This window comes from Sciurus carolinensis, chromosome 2, assembly GCF_902686445.1.
Source record: "Sciurus carolinensis chromosome 2, mSciCar1.2, whole genome shotgun sequence".
NCBI lineage: Eukaryota > Metazoa > Chordata > Mammalia > Rodentia > Sciuridae > Sciurus > Sciurus carolinensis.
In genome coordinates this window covers 23,826,945-23,843,830 of record NC_062214.1, presented here as the reverse complement: position 1 = coordinate 23,843,830, position 16,886 = coordinate 23,826,945, and the positions used below count along the sequence as shown (strand labels likewise).

Below are 16,886 nucleotides of genomic sequence, written 5' to 3'. Positions count from 1 at the left end.
GGCGTCCAGACCCCCTAAGGCGTGTGCTGTTACAAGGCCTATTTTACAGATAAGGAAACAAGAGGCGCAGAAGGGTCAGTCACTTGTCCAAGAGGGGCCAGGTCAGGCCTTGAGCCCAGGCAGTCTGGTTCCAAAGCCCATGTCGCTAACTGCCATGTCACACTCCCTCTCCACCTGCTGTACAGAGGCCAATTTTAGTTTGGGTCCCCCCAGCAGCAGACCCTACGGCAAGGATCTGAGCGGTTTGGGGGGGAGTGGTCCCAGGAAGCACTGGCGGAGGCATGAGGAAGGGAGCAGCGAGGGCGTGTTTTGGGGCCACCAGCCTGAAGCTCCATCCTGCTGGAGAGCTTGTGGCCAGCACGCAGCTCACACCTGGGGTCACGGCTGGAGGCGTCAATCATCCTCGTTGGGAGGTTCTAGGGGCTGTTGGCCTGCTGAGGGTGGAGAAGCAGGACTCAGCACAGGCGAATCCTCAGGCAGGAGACAGGTGAGGACAGGAGAGGGGGCTGGTGTGCGTGGAGGCGGGAAGTGCCACCCCATCCACTAGAAAGCCTGCTTTGAGGTGGCCTCCAGGGTGAGTACCAGAACCACCCACCCCGAGCTTGTGGTCCACGGTGCTGGCTGGGAGCGCTGCCTGTAGAATCAGACGTGATCCCACCTGTTACCCAACAGCTGTGACGCGCTGGTCACGAGGATAACAATGGCTGGCTCTGTCGTGCCCCACACTACCTTGCTACTGAGAGTGGGGCTCAGAGCAGCCGCACCAGCCTCATCTGGGAGTCCAAGGGAGCCTGTCTCAGCCCCAACCCACACCCAATCCATCGCATCTGCATTTTTACAAGCTCTCTAGTGACTTTTTTGTGTGTACATTTCTACTAGTAACTTTGAGATCTAAAAGGAGACCGATGTGGTAAGTGTGTTAATTAAAATATTCCTAGCACAGCAAAGGGTCCCAGACTGATAGCCTCCGGGCCACCTTTCCTGAAGGCTTGTTTGATTTGTCCTGCATGGTGGTTTTAAACACTTCCACTGGCCCACAGTCTCTAGTTCACTGTGTCCCATCACTCTCTACCGCAGAGCACCCCAAACTTCTCCATTTATGCCACTGTGCGCGCTTGCAGGCATTTGAGTTTGCACCCCTTTGGGGCCAGATCCTATGACTAGCTAATATTTGCATGGCATAGCTTAGGCTTCAAAGTTTATAGCAAGGCACTGAGAAAGACACAGGTTTTGGAATCAGACAGATCTGGGTTCAAATACTGATTTGGCTATGATGCTAACTGTATTCCCTTGGGCAAGTTACCTCTTCTCTCTGACCCTCAGTTTCCACATCAGTAAAATGGGGATCAACATACACACTTGGAAGGTCATTGTTTGAATTAAAAATAAAATATGCCAAGCACCCAGGAGGAAGTAGGAACTCACTAAATGGAAGTACTCAGTCATAGTGGCAGAAGCTGTAGTTTCAAGAGTCCAATGTGGACGCTGGGTATTATGATGATTATTCTCATCTTATGAGAAATAGGGGCTCTGAGAGGTCGAGAACCTTCCCCAAGGTTACACAGGAGCAGGAGCACAAAGCCATGTCCTCCAACTCTAGATCTGTACCGTCCACTAGAATCTTCTTCAGGAATAGAAGCATTCTGTGTCTGTGTTGCCTGATATGGAAGCCACTAGCCACATATGGTGACTGTGTACTGGAATGTAGCTTGTCCAGACTGAGGTGTATTGGAAGTGTAAAACATTGATTTTTTTTTTTTTTTTTGGTGGTACCGGGGATTGAATCCACTCTACACTGAGCTAAATTCCCAGTCCTTTTTTTTTTTTTTTTTTTTTTTTTTGAGACAGGGTCTTGCTATATTTTTGAGGCTGTTCTCAAATTTGCAATCTTCCTGCCTCAGCCTCCCAAGTCGCTGGAATTACAGGTGTGTGCCACTGTGCCGGCCACATACCCAATTTTGAAGACTTAGTATGAGATAAAAGAATGTAAAATATCTTGCTAATTTTTCTAGGCTAATCAAATGTTGAAATTATAATGTTTTGAAAATGTTAGGTTAAAACATAGAATTAAAATCAATCTCATCTGTTTCTTTCTACTTTTTTTAATGTGGCTACTAAAAGAAAAAAAATTTTTCTGGCAGTGCTGGGGATTAAACCCAGGGAAGCACCCTACCACTGAGTTAAGTCCCTCACCCTAAAAGTGTCTGAGGATGTGTATGACTCACATTCTGTTTCTACTGGACAGTGGTGTTCTAGAACTTCTCCAATACAACTCCGGAGGCAGGAACTTAATATTTTTCAAAAAGTATTTGCAACCACTGCTCACCATCCAGGAGCCCTCTATTGCATAGAACAGTGGAAGAGTGAACGTACCCTCCAGAAGGAGACCCTCCTCTAAGGATCCTCTTCTGAGCCCGAGGACCCCTGGCGCCCGGGGACCCTGCCCTGGTCTCATGGAAGACAGCAGCGTGGCTGGGATCAAGCCCACGATCCTCCGCTTGACTCAGCCGTCGGGTGCACCATTCAAAAGTACCTACTGAGATGTGGAAAGTGCTTTTACTTCGCAGCGGAGCTCTGGGCGACACACGTCGGAGTGTAAGGCGAGAAGGCAGGATCCTGCGGAGGTCTGAGGCGCCTGCCGGAGCCTGCGCCAGCCGTCACTCGGAAGGGCGGCTCTTGTTGTAGATGAGGAAGTCCGAGATGTCGTGCCACACGTTGCTGTCCTCGTAGAGGTAGGTCATGGAGGACTGCAGGGAGGGCTGCAGCGTGGGCCGGTGATACTCGAAGAGCCACAGGACCAGCCCCCACACCACCGCCGTGTACCAAGGGAACGGGTCCCACCGCAGCTCGGGAAGGTAGCCCTTCTCCACGCCCAGGCGGCACAGGGCGAAGAGGACGCGCGAGGTCAGGTACATGTTGATCTGCGGACGGGATGGCGGGGTTACTAATGGACATGGCCGCGGAGGACACCGTCCTCCCCCCAGGCCCAGTGCCTTTCAAAGCCCATGTGCAAGATGATATGCAGTGGTATGGAGCAGACATCCTAATAGTTCTGTGTGGCTTTTATTTATTCTTCTTCTTCACTAAAAATTTTTAAAAAATGAATATACATGGTTCAAAACCAAAAGGTAACCTCACACCAAAACCATGATCCATAACAGGAAACTTTGATAAATTGGAGCTCTTTGAAATTTAAAAAATTTCTCTGTGAAGAGATTGAAAAGAATAGCTACAGCTAGGTGCCACCTGTCATCCTAGCGACTGGGGAGGCTGAGGCAGGAGGACTGCAAGTTTGAGAACAGTCTCAGTAACTTACTGAGGCCCTAAGCAAATCAGTGAGACACTGTCTTAAAAATAAAGGGATGTGGCCCAGTGGTAAAGTGCCCCTGAGTTCAACCCCCGGTACCAAAAAAAAAAAAAAAAAAAAAAAGAATAGCTAGCTATAGAAGAAAGAAGATATTTATAAATATATACCTAACAAAGCATTAGTACCTGGAAGATTTAAAAATTTTTCAAAACTTAATAGTAAACAAAGAGACAATCTAATTGGAAAATGCCCCAAAGACATACCCCTTTCACCAAAGAGGTTATGCATAGAGTAAATCAGCACACAAGAAGACAGTCACCATCATCCGCCTCCAAGGGGACAAACTGCAGTGTATTCACCTAGCAAAATGACTAGAATAGCTCCTCCAGAGGCTGAGCAATGCAGGCAGACCCTGCTTCAAAGTAAAACCTAAATTAAAAGGGCCGGGGATATAGCTCAGATAGAATGCTGCTTCTGGGCTCAATCCCCAGTACAGGAAAGAACGAAGGAAAGACAGAGAGAGAAAGGAAAGACTAAAATGAAAAAATGCAGTAAACCAAATGCTGCCTAACATGTGGAGAAGCTAACTAAGTCACTCGTATATTCTTGGTGGGAAGGTAAAATGGCACAGTCACTTGGGAAAGAGTTTGGCAGCGATTTTTTTCTTAGCAGTCTCTTTTAAAACTAAACGAGCATATACCATAGAACCCAGCAGTTACACTCCTGGGCGTTTATCCCAAAGAAATGAAATCTTATGTTCACACAAAAACCTGTACAAGAATGTTTTTTTTTTGGGGGGGTGGAGTGGGGTGGGGTTGGGGATTTGAACCCAGGGACACTTTACCACTGAGCTACATCCCCAGCCCTTTTTGTTTTTGAATATGAGGCAGTATCTTGTTAAGTTACTGAGGGTCTTGCTAAGTTGCTGAGGCTGGCCTCAAATTTAAGATACTCCTGCCTCAGTCTCCCAAGTTGCTGGGATTATAGGCAAGCATCACTGTGCCCAGTTTACAAGAATGTTCTTTGATAGTATTCATAATACCTCATAGCTGGCAACAACCCAGATGCTCTTCAAAGGGTGAATTTTTAAACAAACTGTGATATAACATGAAATACTACTCAACAATAAAAAGAAGTGAACTATCAATGCATACAGTTTGAATGAATCTCCAGGGAATTACACTCAGAGGAAACACTTTGATATAACTTTTTTTTTTATTTTTTATTTTTTGCATTGAACCCAGACATGCGTATATCACTGTGCTTGGCTATTTTTTTTTTTTTTTGGTACCAGGGATTGAACCCAGGGGAAATCAACCACTGAGCCACATCCGCAGCTCTTTTTAGTTTTTATTTTGACAGAGGGTCTCATTAAGTTTCTTAGGGACAGGCTGGGGAGATAGCTCAGTTGATAGAGTGCTTGCCTTGTAAGCATAAGGCCCTGGGTTCAATCCCCAGTACCGCAAAAAAAAAAAAAAAAAAAAAAAGTTTCTTAGGGCCTCACTAAATTGCTGAGGCTGGCTTTGAACTTGGCAATCCTCCTGCCTCAGCCTCCTGAGTCACTGGGATTACAGGCATATGCCACTGTGCCCAACTCTGCTTTAATTTTTATTATTTCTTTCTTACTTACTTTGGATTTAGTCTTCACTTCTCTTTCTAGTTTCCTAAGGTAGCAGCTTTGTTTGTTTTTGAGTTAGGGACTTGCTATGTTGCCCAGGCTGACTCCAAACTCCTGGGCTCAGGTGATCCTCCTACCCTAGCCTCCCAGGCAGCTGGGAGTACAGGCCTATGCCACTGCACCCAGCTTCTCTAACAAATATCCAGTACTGCTTGCTGTACATCCCACATATTTTGATAAACTGTTTTCATTTAGTCCGTATTTTTTAATATATGAAAATTAACATTATTATTATAACTTAAAATAGTTAAGAAATTTGAAGGAGGAAAATAGAGGAGTTGAGACATTAATAAGCAACAATAAGCCAGTGCAGTGGTGCACACCTGTAATCCCAGCAGCTCGGGAGGCTGAGGCAGGAGGATCACCAGTTCAAAGCCAGCCTTGGCAACCTAGCAAGGCCCTAATCAACTTAGTGAGACCTTGTCTCAAAATAAAAAAATAATAAAGGGCTGGGGATGTGGCTTAGTAATAAAGTATCCCTGGGCTCAATCTCCGGCATCAATAAGTAAATAAATAAATAAGAAATAACAATAACAATAGAGGACACGGTGGCATGCACCTGTTGCACTAGCTACTTGGGAGGTCAAGGGAGGAGGATTGCAGCCCAGGAGTGTGAGTTCCGTCTGGGCAAGAGAGTGAGACCCCATGTCTTCACAAAGGAAAAAAGAAAGAAAGAAAAACAACCAGCTTAGGGTCTCATCTTCTACCATCATTTCATAAAAAAGGGAATTTTAACCCAGAAAAATGGTAAGTTGGGCTGGGGACTGTAGCTCAGTTGGTAGAGTGCTTGCCTCGAATGCACAAGGTCAAAGTCCTGGGTTCAATCCCAGCACCAAAAAAAAAAAAAAAAGGATAAGTTGCAGACTTGGATAATTTTCTGAGTATAATAATAAATTTTGTTTTATGACCACCTTACTTTAGGGTCATTTTTTTCACCCTCATTTTACTACATAGTGGATTCTTTTTCTTTTTTCTTTTTTTGATACTGAGATAGAACTCGGGAGTGTAGTACCACTCAGCTACATCCCCAGCCCTTTTTTATTGTTTATTTGGAGATCGAGTCTCATTAAGTTGCCGAGGCTGGCTTTGAACTTGGGATCCTCCTGCCTCAGCCTCCTGAGCCACTGAGATGACAGGTGTGGGCCACCATGTCCAGTTTCCAGAGTGGATTTTTTGAAAAACAATTTTTTTCCCTAGAAAGCAGCGAAACACTGACTTGGGGAGACGACCAGCTGCTGGATTTCCAAATGGGGAAACAGACGGGAGAAGTGACCTTCCAGGGCCGGGTCAGCCACAGACAGCCAAGAGTTGGTCTCCAACTCCCACCCCGAGCCCTACCCCCAGCCTCCGCGGGCCCCGGCCGGGGTCTACCTGGCTGTTGATGCTGTTGTTGTCTCCAAACACCAGGAAGCCCCCGACGAAGGCGGCCAGGAACGAGTGCGCCGGGGAGGTCTTGCCCTGTGCGCGGGACTGCAGGGCACAGAGGCCCTTGTAGGCGAACACAAAGCAGGCCAGGTTCCGCGAGTGGGTGTAGGTGGCCTGCAGGATGGCCCGCAGCTTGTCCCGGAGGCTGCACAGACACAGACCCAGGTGAGCGTGGGCCAGCCGGGCAGGCAGCCGGGCCAAGCTCCCTAACCCTGGCGGGCTCTCCAAGAGCTGGCCTTCACTCGGCCACCTGGCGGGAGGGGCACTCCTAACCTACGCGGAGGACACCACCACGCGTCCCCACCCCGCCTTCCTTTTCCTCCAGCCTCTGGTCACCACCTGACCTTCACCAGTTTGCATCAGGTTCTGCCACCCCTGCCCCCACCTGGACGGAGTGCCCAGATCTGGCGTACTCATCCACAGGGCCCAGGACGGGGCCTGGCACACAGTAGGGCTTCAAAAACTACTTGAACGTGTGAAGAAGTGAATGAGTGGGTGAGTGTCTCCATATGTGCGGGGGTGGAGGGCAAGATCCCAAGAAAAACCGGATTGGCTGCTGCCTCATGGGAATTATGAGAGGACTGTGATATAATGACAAGATGGGGGTCCATCCGACTGATAAAAGATGGACCCAGAGTCTGAAAGATGAGGAACATGAGGAGTCAATGAAGTCAGGTGGGCAAAAAAAAAAAAAAAAAAAAAAAAAAAAAAGGCGGGGAGGGCTGCATTCCAGGCAGAGTCCCTGAGGAGGCCAGAGTGAGGAGATGGGGGCGGGGGACACCCTGAGCTTCCTCTAGAGGTGATTCTTTTGGGGATCACTAGGGGGCGCTGGGCACTGCAGCAAACCTGTATCCCAGCTCCTGGTGAGGCTGAGGCATGAGGACTGCAAGCTGAAGGCCAGCTTGAGCAATTTAGCAAGACCCTGTCTCAAAGTAAAATTAAAAGGGCTGGGAAGGCAGCTCAGGGGTAGCGCGCATGCCCAGTATATTTGAGGCCTTCGGTTAAATCCTTAGTACTGAAAAAAAGAATCATTAGGGGGCAGCAAAGAGAACAGGGGAAGCAGAGTGTGCGCCTCTCAATCAGGAACACCACATCCGAGGGCCCTCAAGGACCCTGAAAGAGTGAGGTGGGTGCACTGGGCCCTCTGGAAATCTGCCAGGAGCAGCTAGCTGGTTCTCGCCCCACAGGAACATGGGTCCCAATGTCGTCAGTTCTAAGGAAAGAAAGCTGGATTTCCATGTGAAATCTCTAGTGCTTCCTGTTGCTCACTCAGGTCACTGTCCCTGCTTCCTAAGGGACACCTCCTTCTTCTGTTTGTTTGTTGAGACAGGCTCTCGCTATGTTGCATGGCATTGAACTCATGATCAGGAGGTCTCAGCCTCCTGAGCAGCTGGCCTCTTCCTGACGGTCTGTGCCACCACCATTAGCCTGTGCACACACCAGGCCTGGTGCCACTCCTACCTCCCCTGCCAGTCTCTTCTTAACCTGGCTGCACATTACTAATGCTCTCACACTGCAACCAAGTCAAATAAGCCAGGCGCAGTGGCATGTGCTGGTAGTCTCAGCTACTTGGGAGGCTGAGGCAGGAGGATTAAGGCCAGGAGTTTGAGGCCAGCCTGGGAAATACAGCAAGACCCCATCTCAGGGAAAAAAAAGTCAAGTAATGGCAACTCCTATTAAAAATCTTATTAACAGTTTACTGTTTTACTTAAAAGAAAAGCCAAACTCCTCTCTCTGGCCTTCAGCTGGACAAGCCTGACCCAGGTTGCTGCTGTGACCCTCCTCTGCCCTCTCCCCTTCAATCACTCTGCTCCTGCCTCCTCAGATTCACTAGGCATGCTTCCACCTCAGGGCCTTTGCACTGACTGTCCTAGTACCCTAGAACACTCCTTCCCCTGATGGCTACTTGGCCAACTCTTCCACCTACTCAAGTCGTGATGCCAATGTCACTTTCTCATGGAGGTTCTCACGACTGAATTCTGCAACCTGCCTGCCTACGGCACCTCCACCCCTCCCTGTCCGGCTCCAACTCTTCTTTTCACTTTCTAACACCCGTCTGCCTTCTTTCTTTATTATGTTGGCTCTCTGCCACCCACTGCTAGAAAGTAAGCTCTAGGAAGGCAGGAATCGCTCTTGTGTTCACTGTTGTATCCCTGGCTCCTAGAACAGTGTCTGGCACATAGGAGATGCTCAGTAAATATTTCCTCCACCTTTATCCTTGTGAGTTGCATGAGGTTGGTAGGCAGCCCAGCTGTGTGACTCCTACAAGCTCCCGGAGGGTCTTTACTCACAAAAACTGGACCACGCAATTTCTTTGGAGAAGGGAAGTATGCTGGGAGATCAGAAGGAGGGCAGAGAGACTTGAGTGAGGGAGGAGAGATCAGAGACAACTTCCCAGAGGCTAGCGCCACAGAGAGCTGGTATAGGTGGATGGAGGGAAACAGGTGGGCGGAAAAGGACAGGGCACTCCAGGAGGCGGAGAGCCTGAGCAAACATGCGGAAGTGGAACCAGGCGTGGAAAGTGCATGGAAAGGCAGCCAGTTCTGTGTGCCCGGGGCACCCCAGGTAGACCCTGTGGGGACAGAGCTGAGGCCAGGATGCAGAAGGCATGGAAGGCCAGGCCTGAACGTCCAGGTCTTCCTTGGAAGACAGCGGGAGGAGGGCATCTTCAAGCAGGGACATGGGGTCAGAGCTGGAGTTCAGGAGGGAAGGCAGGGCCCAGGCTAGGCCCAGCCAGGCACGGAGGGTGCACCTAGTTAGACTGGTGTCCAGAGTGAGTGGTACCTGCCACTCCTGAAGAGGAAGGTCATGACCAGTGCGTGAGGGGCCCGGATTTTGACTCCATAGCTGTAGAAACAAAAGAAAAGAGTTACTCTGGCATCCCGCTCTCATGGCTTCTTTTGGGACAGTCCCTTTGAACCCTGTCCCTCTGTCCATTCTTCATTCTGGTGCCACTTAGGGAAGGGAAATGACGATGGCTTTCCAGTAAGACCTGGGTTCAAGCCTCCGCTGTTCCTATCCCGTCTGTGTGGACATGGCTCGTCATTTGACATCTCTGACGCTCCGTTTCCCCAACTGTAAAAAGAGAGGCTGACCCTCGGAGGGCCGGCCACGATTCTGATGGAAGATGCTGTGTGTAGAAGGTCCCCGCCACCTGCCCCCTCGCTCCGTCCTGACACTGCAGCCCTCAGCAGCCAGGCTTCTTCTTTATGATTGAAGCCAGGGCCTGGCGCATGCTAGCAAGCACTCTGCCATGAGCCAATCCCCAGCCCTAGGCTTATCGTTTTTTATAATTTATTTTGAGACAGGGTCTTGCTGAGTTGCTTAGGGCCTCACTAAATTGCTGAGGCTGGCTTTGAACTCGTGATCCTCCTGCCTCAGCCTCTCAAGCCGCTGGGATCACAGGCGTGCGCCACAGTGTCCAGCCCTAGACTCACCTTCTGAAAAACCTAAATCTCATCACATCACTCCCAGCTTGAAGGCCTCCAACGTCCTTCCACCACCTCACAGGATGGAACCCAGGCTCCTGCTGGCAGCCTGGAAAGCGCTGCAGCCTTGGCCCCTCTTCACCTCTCCCTCACCCCGTGCTCTCCAAAATCCTGCTCTGGCCATGCTGACCTCCCCGCAGTTCCCGACAGTCGGGCTCCCTTCTTCCCTGGCCCCTCACCCAGTCATCTTTTCTTCCTCAGCTCTCCAGGCTCAGCTGGACCCTCTGCAAAGGCTTCCTGACCCTTAAGACTAGGTTTGGGCAATAGTTTCATTGCCACAGACCCCCAAGCTTCTCTGTAGCTCTTCCTAAGCCCGATTTAATGACTCATTTATCCCTAATGATTTATCCTATTATTGTTAACTCCTTCCTCCACTGGACTGTGGGCTCTGTGAGGACAGGGACTGGGTCTGGCTTGTCCTCTGCAGAGTCCCCAGCACCCAACATGATACCTAACATATAGTACATGCTCAGTAAATGATTATTAATTAGTGGGCTGATTCTGGTAGAGCCCTTAATTACTCATGAGGAAAGGTAATTTCCAGAAGGTTCTATCTTCAGTTTAGTCCAGTTAACAGATTCCCTGGAACAGTTGTCATGTAACACTTTATTTCCTTCTGCATGTTTAATACATGTTTTCCAACTACTACACACTGGACCTCAAGTTTTTAAATATGCATTTTAAAAGATTAGACAGAAATATGCCACAAGGTTGTTTGCAATGTTCCCTGAGCTTGAGAAATACGGGAATTTTCTTATTATTCTTTTTGGTACTGGGGATTGAACCCAGGGCCCCCTGCATGCTAGGCAACCATTTACCACAGAAGGACACCACCAGCCTGGGAATTTGTTTTTGTTATTGCTTTTTTAAATTTTTAGCACTTCCAAAATGATCTGCAATAATTATGCATTGACTGATTGATTGAGTGTACTGGGGATTTAACCCAGAGGTGCTTTACATCCCCAGTCCTTTTTATTTTTTTATGTTGAGACAGGGTCTTGCTCATTTGCTGAGGCTGGCTTTGAACTTGGGATCCTCCTGCCTCAGCGTCCCAAGTCACTGGGATTGCAGGCTTGTACCACTGCACCCTGCTAAGCACTGCTTTTAGATGTTACATACTTGTCTCTTTTTAAAATTCAAATCTCTTCCCCCCACCCTCCTTTCACCTGCTCATTTGAGCATCTGGGATTATGTAAACAGACAATGTTCACCTTCATTGTTTTGGGTTTATTTGTTTTGTTTTTGGTACCAGAGATTGAACTCAGGGGCACTCAACCACTGAGCCACATCCCCAGTCCTATTTTCATTTAGAGACAGGGTCTCACAGTTGCTTAGTGCCTCACTAAATTGCTGAGGCTGCTTTGAACTCCAGATCCTCTTGTCTCAGCCTTCCCAGCCTCTGGGATTACAGGTGTGTGCCACCGCACCCAGCTCACCTGCATTGTTTTAAAAATGGGTAGCAGAAAGACAATGGTAATTGGCATCAAACCCCTACCATGTTCTGCTGTGTGAGTTTAGATAAATCATTTAACCTCTCTGAGCTTTCCTTTTCTCATCAATGAAAAGTATTCTCTTTGGGTACGGTGTTGCATTCTTGTAATCCCAGTGACTCCGGAGGCTGAGACAGGAGGATTATAAATTCAAGGTCAGACTCAGCAATTTAGCAAGGTCCTAAGCAACTTTATAAGACCCTGTCTCAAAATAAAAACTAAGGGCTGGGATGTAGCTCAGTGGTAGAGCACTTGCCTAGCATGTTTGAGGCACTGGGTTTGATTCTCAGCACCACAAATAAATAAATGAATAAAGTAAAGGTCCATGGACAACTAAAACAAAATTTAAAAAAAAATAAGAAAATAAAAAATAAAAATGGCTGAGGGTGCCGGGTGCAATGGTGCTCACCTGTAATCCCAACGGCTCAGGAGCTGAGAAAGGAGGATCTTGAGTTCAAAGCCAGCCTCAGCAATGGTGAGGAGCTAAGCAACTCAGTGAGACCCTGTCTCCTAATAAAATACAAAATAGGGCTGGGGATGTGGCTCAGTGGCTGAGTGCCCCTGAGTTCAATCCCTGGTGCCAAAAAAAAAAAGACTGGGGGTGTACCTGGGTGGTAAAGTACCCTGGGTTCAATCCCCAGTATCAGAAAAATTTAAAAATAAAAAACAACAAAAGGTAATCTCCATTTCACATAAGATGTAACACATGTAAAAGATTCTGGCACATCTGTAATTTTTCTTTATTGGGTGTCTCCACCCTCATTCCTAACCAAGTTTCCGAGCTGCCTGACACTGGTCTTCCCAGACTTAAAAGTCCTCACCAGTCTCCTTGTTGTCATCTGAATATACATTAATGTTCACTGCAGCCTTGCTTGAAACAACAAATGACCAGAATCCAAACCAGGTCTAGTCACAGGAGGCTGCTGGGTAAAGACACAACGGTCCCCTCGTTCAGTGGAATACTACAAAGCTGTCAAGAATGAGCAGCTGTGTAGACACTGGTTTGAAGAGTGTAGGATTTATGAGGGCAAGTTGTATAACAGTGTGTGCAGTACAGCAAAAATTGCAAAAAATGAGGAACTTCTATACATGTATACATTTCAGAAAAAAATTAAAAATTGGGGGGGAGAACATTTATTTATATGTGCATACATCATTCCTGGAGGAAGACATGAGACTGGACACAGGGACTGTCTCCAGGGAGCAGGGCGAAGTGACGGAGGAATGGAGCAGGCAGGACATTTTAGCATTTAAATTTTTATTTTTATTTTTGGAGCTGGGGATGGAACTCAGGCCCTCACACATGTGGGGCACACTTTATCACTGAGTACACCTCTAGCGTAGCATATAACTTTTTTCATGGCTTTTGGGAAAATGTTGCCTTTTTTTTTTGGCTGTATTGGGGATTGAACCTAGAACCTTGTGCATACTAGGTAAGCACTCTACCACTGAATTTCATCTCTAGCCCATTAACTAATTTTTTAAAATATTTTTTATTTTTACAGACACATTTTGATTCATTGTACACGCCATTAACTAATTTTCTAAAAATGAAATTAGCTGGGTGCAGTGGGATTACGCACCTGTAATTCCAGCTGTTCAGGAGGCTGAGGCAGGAGGATTGCATATTCAAGGTCAACTTGGGCAATTTAATAAGACTGTCTAAAAATTTAAAAATGAGCTGAAAATATGAAGCTCGGTGGTAAAGTGCTTGCTGAATATGCACAAGGTCCTGGGATCTATCGTCAGTGTCAAAGGGAAAAAAGAAAAAGAAATTTTTAAATGTTAACAATTTAGACCTGGGTTATGAACCAGGCATGGTGGCACACACCTGTAATCCCAGCGGCTCTGGAAGCTGAGGCAGGAGGATACCAAGTTCAAAGCCAGTCTCAACAATTTAGGAAGGTCCTGAGCAACTTAGAGAGACCCTGTCTCTAAATAAAATACAAAAGAAAAAAAAAAAAAAAAAGGTTGGGGATGTTGCTCAGTGGTTAAGTGCCCCTGGGTTCAATCCCTGGTACCAAAACAACAAAACCTGGGTTCTGATTGCAGAGGCTGAGCTGAACCTCCTATCCTCTCCCTTGCCTTGCGGTCCAGAGCCTCCATCTCAGCCCCAGGAAGCTCTTTCTCTAGCACCTGCCAAAGCCACATCTATTTCTCCTGCCCAGAGAGACCTCAAGCCTTCTTCGGTTGACCAAATGGCCCTTCCTTTTACCCCAGACATAAGCAGAAGAGTGCCCCCAACTCCCAACATCAGCTAAGCCCCTCCCCAAAATCCTTACACTCAGATGAGATTCGTCATGTCAGGGTCCACCTGGCCCTGGTCACATCCAAGAATGGCTGATGTGATTGGGCTAGAGACAGTAGTTACTCGCCTGTTCACAGGATTATGCTTTTAAAAAAGCGATGCTCTGGATCAAAGAGTATTTAAAGGACATAATGACAGGTCCTGGAGAGTCCTGACTTGAGTAAACTAGCTATAGAGGACACTTGTGGGACAACAGAGCAACAGTCAATATTACAGAATTATTATTATTAATTTATTAAATGCAATCATGATAATTTAGCCATACAGGAAAATGCTTTTATTTTTTGAGATGCACAATGAAATATTTAGGGCTAAAATACCAAAGTGAGTTAAGTTTGACACTGAAATACTGAGGAGTGAAACATCACAGGGAGTTAAATTTTTACCAAGTTCAAACATCTCCGTCATCTAAGTTGCCTCTCTAAATGAATAGCCTCTCTTCACAAACAGGCCTCTCTTCTTTTCCGCCTTCTGTTCCAGTCATTTCCTTACAAGGGATGCCCTTCTTTCCCTGGGAAATCCCAACTCAGCCTTCAGAAAATGACCACCCCTTCCTATGAAAAACACTCCTTGTCACCTGGTAACTGCTGTCCATTGTAGTTTAACTCAGACTCCTCCTCTGAACTTGAGGTCCTTACAGATGGGCACAGTTTTGTAGCACTAACCAGTAATACAATCGCTGCCTTAGAGCAACTCCTGAGTGGGTGAGTTTACAGCTTCCATTTTATAGAGCAGGAAATGGAGGTAGAAGAGATGAAGCATCATTCGGCTTTAAAGATGAAAGATCTGGGATTAAAGCCCAAGGGTCTGACCCCAGCGGGGTTTGGCCCTGGCTGTGAAGGTCTACTGCAGGCACAGGGACAGCTAGAGTGGAGGTCGATGTACAGAGTCAACATTATTGGGCAATGCCTGCTGATCCTGGGGCTGTGTGAACTCCTGTTCACTTCTGCTTTGTCCTGTGAACAAGTTGGCAAAGGGGCTACTGCAGTTATCTCAGGATTCACCACATCCTGGTCACAAAAAGGAGTGGCTGATACGATGTGGTCAGATCCAGAAGGAACTAGCTTCTACCTACCTCTGAGTTTTTATGAAAGTCAAGAGCCTGACATTGGGGTTGAGCATCCCTGGGCTCAAATCCTGGCTCAAGCCCTGACCAAGAGATGTGACCGTAAGAAATGAGTAGACTTCTTTGAGTCATGATCATCTCATCTGGAAAATGGGGACAATGGCAATTCCTACTTTGCGAACGCTCATTTGTTCAATAAATATTTGAGAATTTATAATTATGTAGCAGGTGCTGTGAACACACCGAGGGACAAAGTACATAAAAAATTCGGTTCTCATCAAGTTCACTTCCTAGTGAGAGAGATGGACTGTGAAAACAAGATACATAAGTGAATGCTTCAGTGTCCATGGTGACAAGTACCACAGAGACAAAGTAGAAAAGGAGGTGGAGAGTTCAGAGATGGCCTCAAGAGGTGATGCTTAAGAGGTGATGATTAAGCAGAGACCTGAAAAAGGTGAGGAAGTGAGCCAGGTAGACATCATGTGACTATAACACAATAATGGCCAACAATTGTGTGTTCGTGGGCACGTACACACTCACACCAGGTGCTGCGCTAAATATTCCACACATAGTGACTCAATCCTCTGATACTATGATTTAAATACTATTGTTTCATTTTACAGAAATTAAGACTTCAAGATGTTAAATGACTTGTGCAACATCACATACATAGGTAGCACCAAGATTCAAATCTTGACAGTGCAAATGCTCGCCACCGTGCCATGTTGCCACCAAGAATGTCAACTCGGGGTCACAGGCCTGTCTGGTTGGTTGTCTGCTTGGTTGCCAGTTCCAACACAGTGGGCTCTCAATAAATGGTGGCAGTTACGCATGAGGTCTAAAGAAGGCTGAGCTCCCCTCAGGGCACCAGCCAGGCGAAACGACCCCAAGACCTCACCTCCTCAAGTTAGAAGTTAGAGGAGGTGAGATCAATTCACCCAAAAACTATCTACCGCTTCTTTTACTTTCTTTGTCCCCAGGAGTCCGCCCCAGAAGTCCCCAGTGCCAAATGAGGACTTAGCGCTGGAGTTACACAGTCGAGGAGCGGGATGTGAGCCCAAAGGCAGCCTAATGGGGGTGCACAGGCAGGAGGTGCCAGCTTGAGGCCAGAGTCAGTTTGTGCAGAATGGACGCGAAAGTCAGATAGGCCAAAGGGTGCACAGCGAGGCGGGATGAACTGGATCCAAATGAGGGGATATAGGTGCTGGCACCCGAGGCAGTCAAAACCAAAGTGTCTTGTTGTCAGGCACCGGAGGATCCAGAAACAGCGCAGGGGGAGCCCTGGCTCTGAGCTGGCAAGGCGCTCGGAAGCCAAAATTCACCTGCCACTGCACGGATGGTGGATACCGCGTCCTAGAGACACGCGAGGGCTGCTCAAGGGCACACCAGGCAGTGGCGCCGGGTCTCGAACTCCCGCCTCCGACCCCAGCCGCGCCAGGTCCCTCGACCCTCCCAGCCCTACCGCCCCACTCACACGATCCCGTTCCGGAAGCCCTTAATCAGGGCCAACGCAGCGTGGTAGCGGCGCTTGCGCAGCAGTGCGTTGACCGTCCGGAGTAGAGCCTGTAGCTGCGGCGGGGCGGCCATAGCGCGGGATGCAAGCCGGGCGGAGGAACCCCGCTGGACACGCACTGACAGCCGGGGGTTGCCGCTGCTAAGCTCACCGCTACGGAAAGCGCCGCCACGTCTTTGCACCCATAGGCCACACCTAACGTCACTCATGTAGAGCGAGCCAATCACAAAGCGTATTCGTCCACACCGATAATGAAAAACTTTCACTCTTAAAATTAACTGTCTGATTGGAAGGGATAGTAGAGCTTTAACCAATCACAATGACTCTGCCTCCGGAAGGTTGGCAAACCTGCAGTTGTCCAATTAGAAGGCACTTTCCTTAGAGGCGTGTTCGGTTCACAGATGGGCTTGGAAGGGGGCGTGTCACCCATGGGCTTACCCGGAGGCTTCCTGGAAGAGCTGGGCTCATTATAGTTGGAATGGGTGACTTAGGTGGTGACATTGGGAGGAACCTGGCCTGACACTTCTAACTGGATAGCCGGTATCACAACCATCTTTTCAGAGCATAAATCACATGACACCCTAAATAGCTTCCTCTTACTCTTTTTTTTT

The 16,886-nt window shown here is 47.9% G+C and overlaps 1 protein-coding gene across 1 annotated transcript; it reads right to left on the bottom strand.

Moving 5' to 3' along the window:
- Window positions 1-1,354: 1,354 nt before the first annotated feature.
- Window positions 1,355-16,438, bottom strand: Pxmp4 (peroxisomal membrane protein 4). Its single transcript, XM_047540649.1, has 4 exons — window positions 16,237-16,438; window positions 9,195-9,257; window positions 6,357-6,555; window positions 1,355-2,921 (listed from the first exon to the last, which is right to left on the bottom strand). The coding sequence occupies exons 1-4, from the start codon at window positions 16,347-16,349 to the stop codon at window positions 2,658-2,660; spliced, it is 639 nt and encodes a 212-aa protein (XP_047396605.1). The 5' UTR covers window positions 16,350-16,438; the 3' UTR covers window positions 1,355-2,657.
- Window positions 16,439-16,886: the final 448 nt, after the last annotated feature.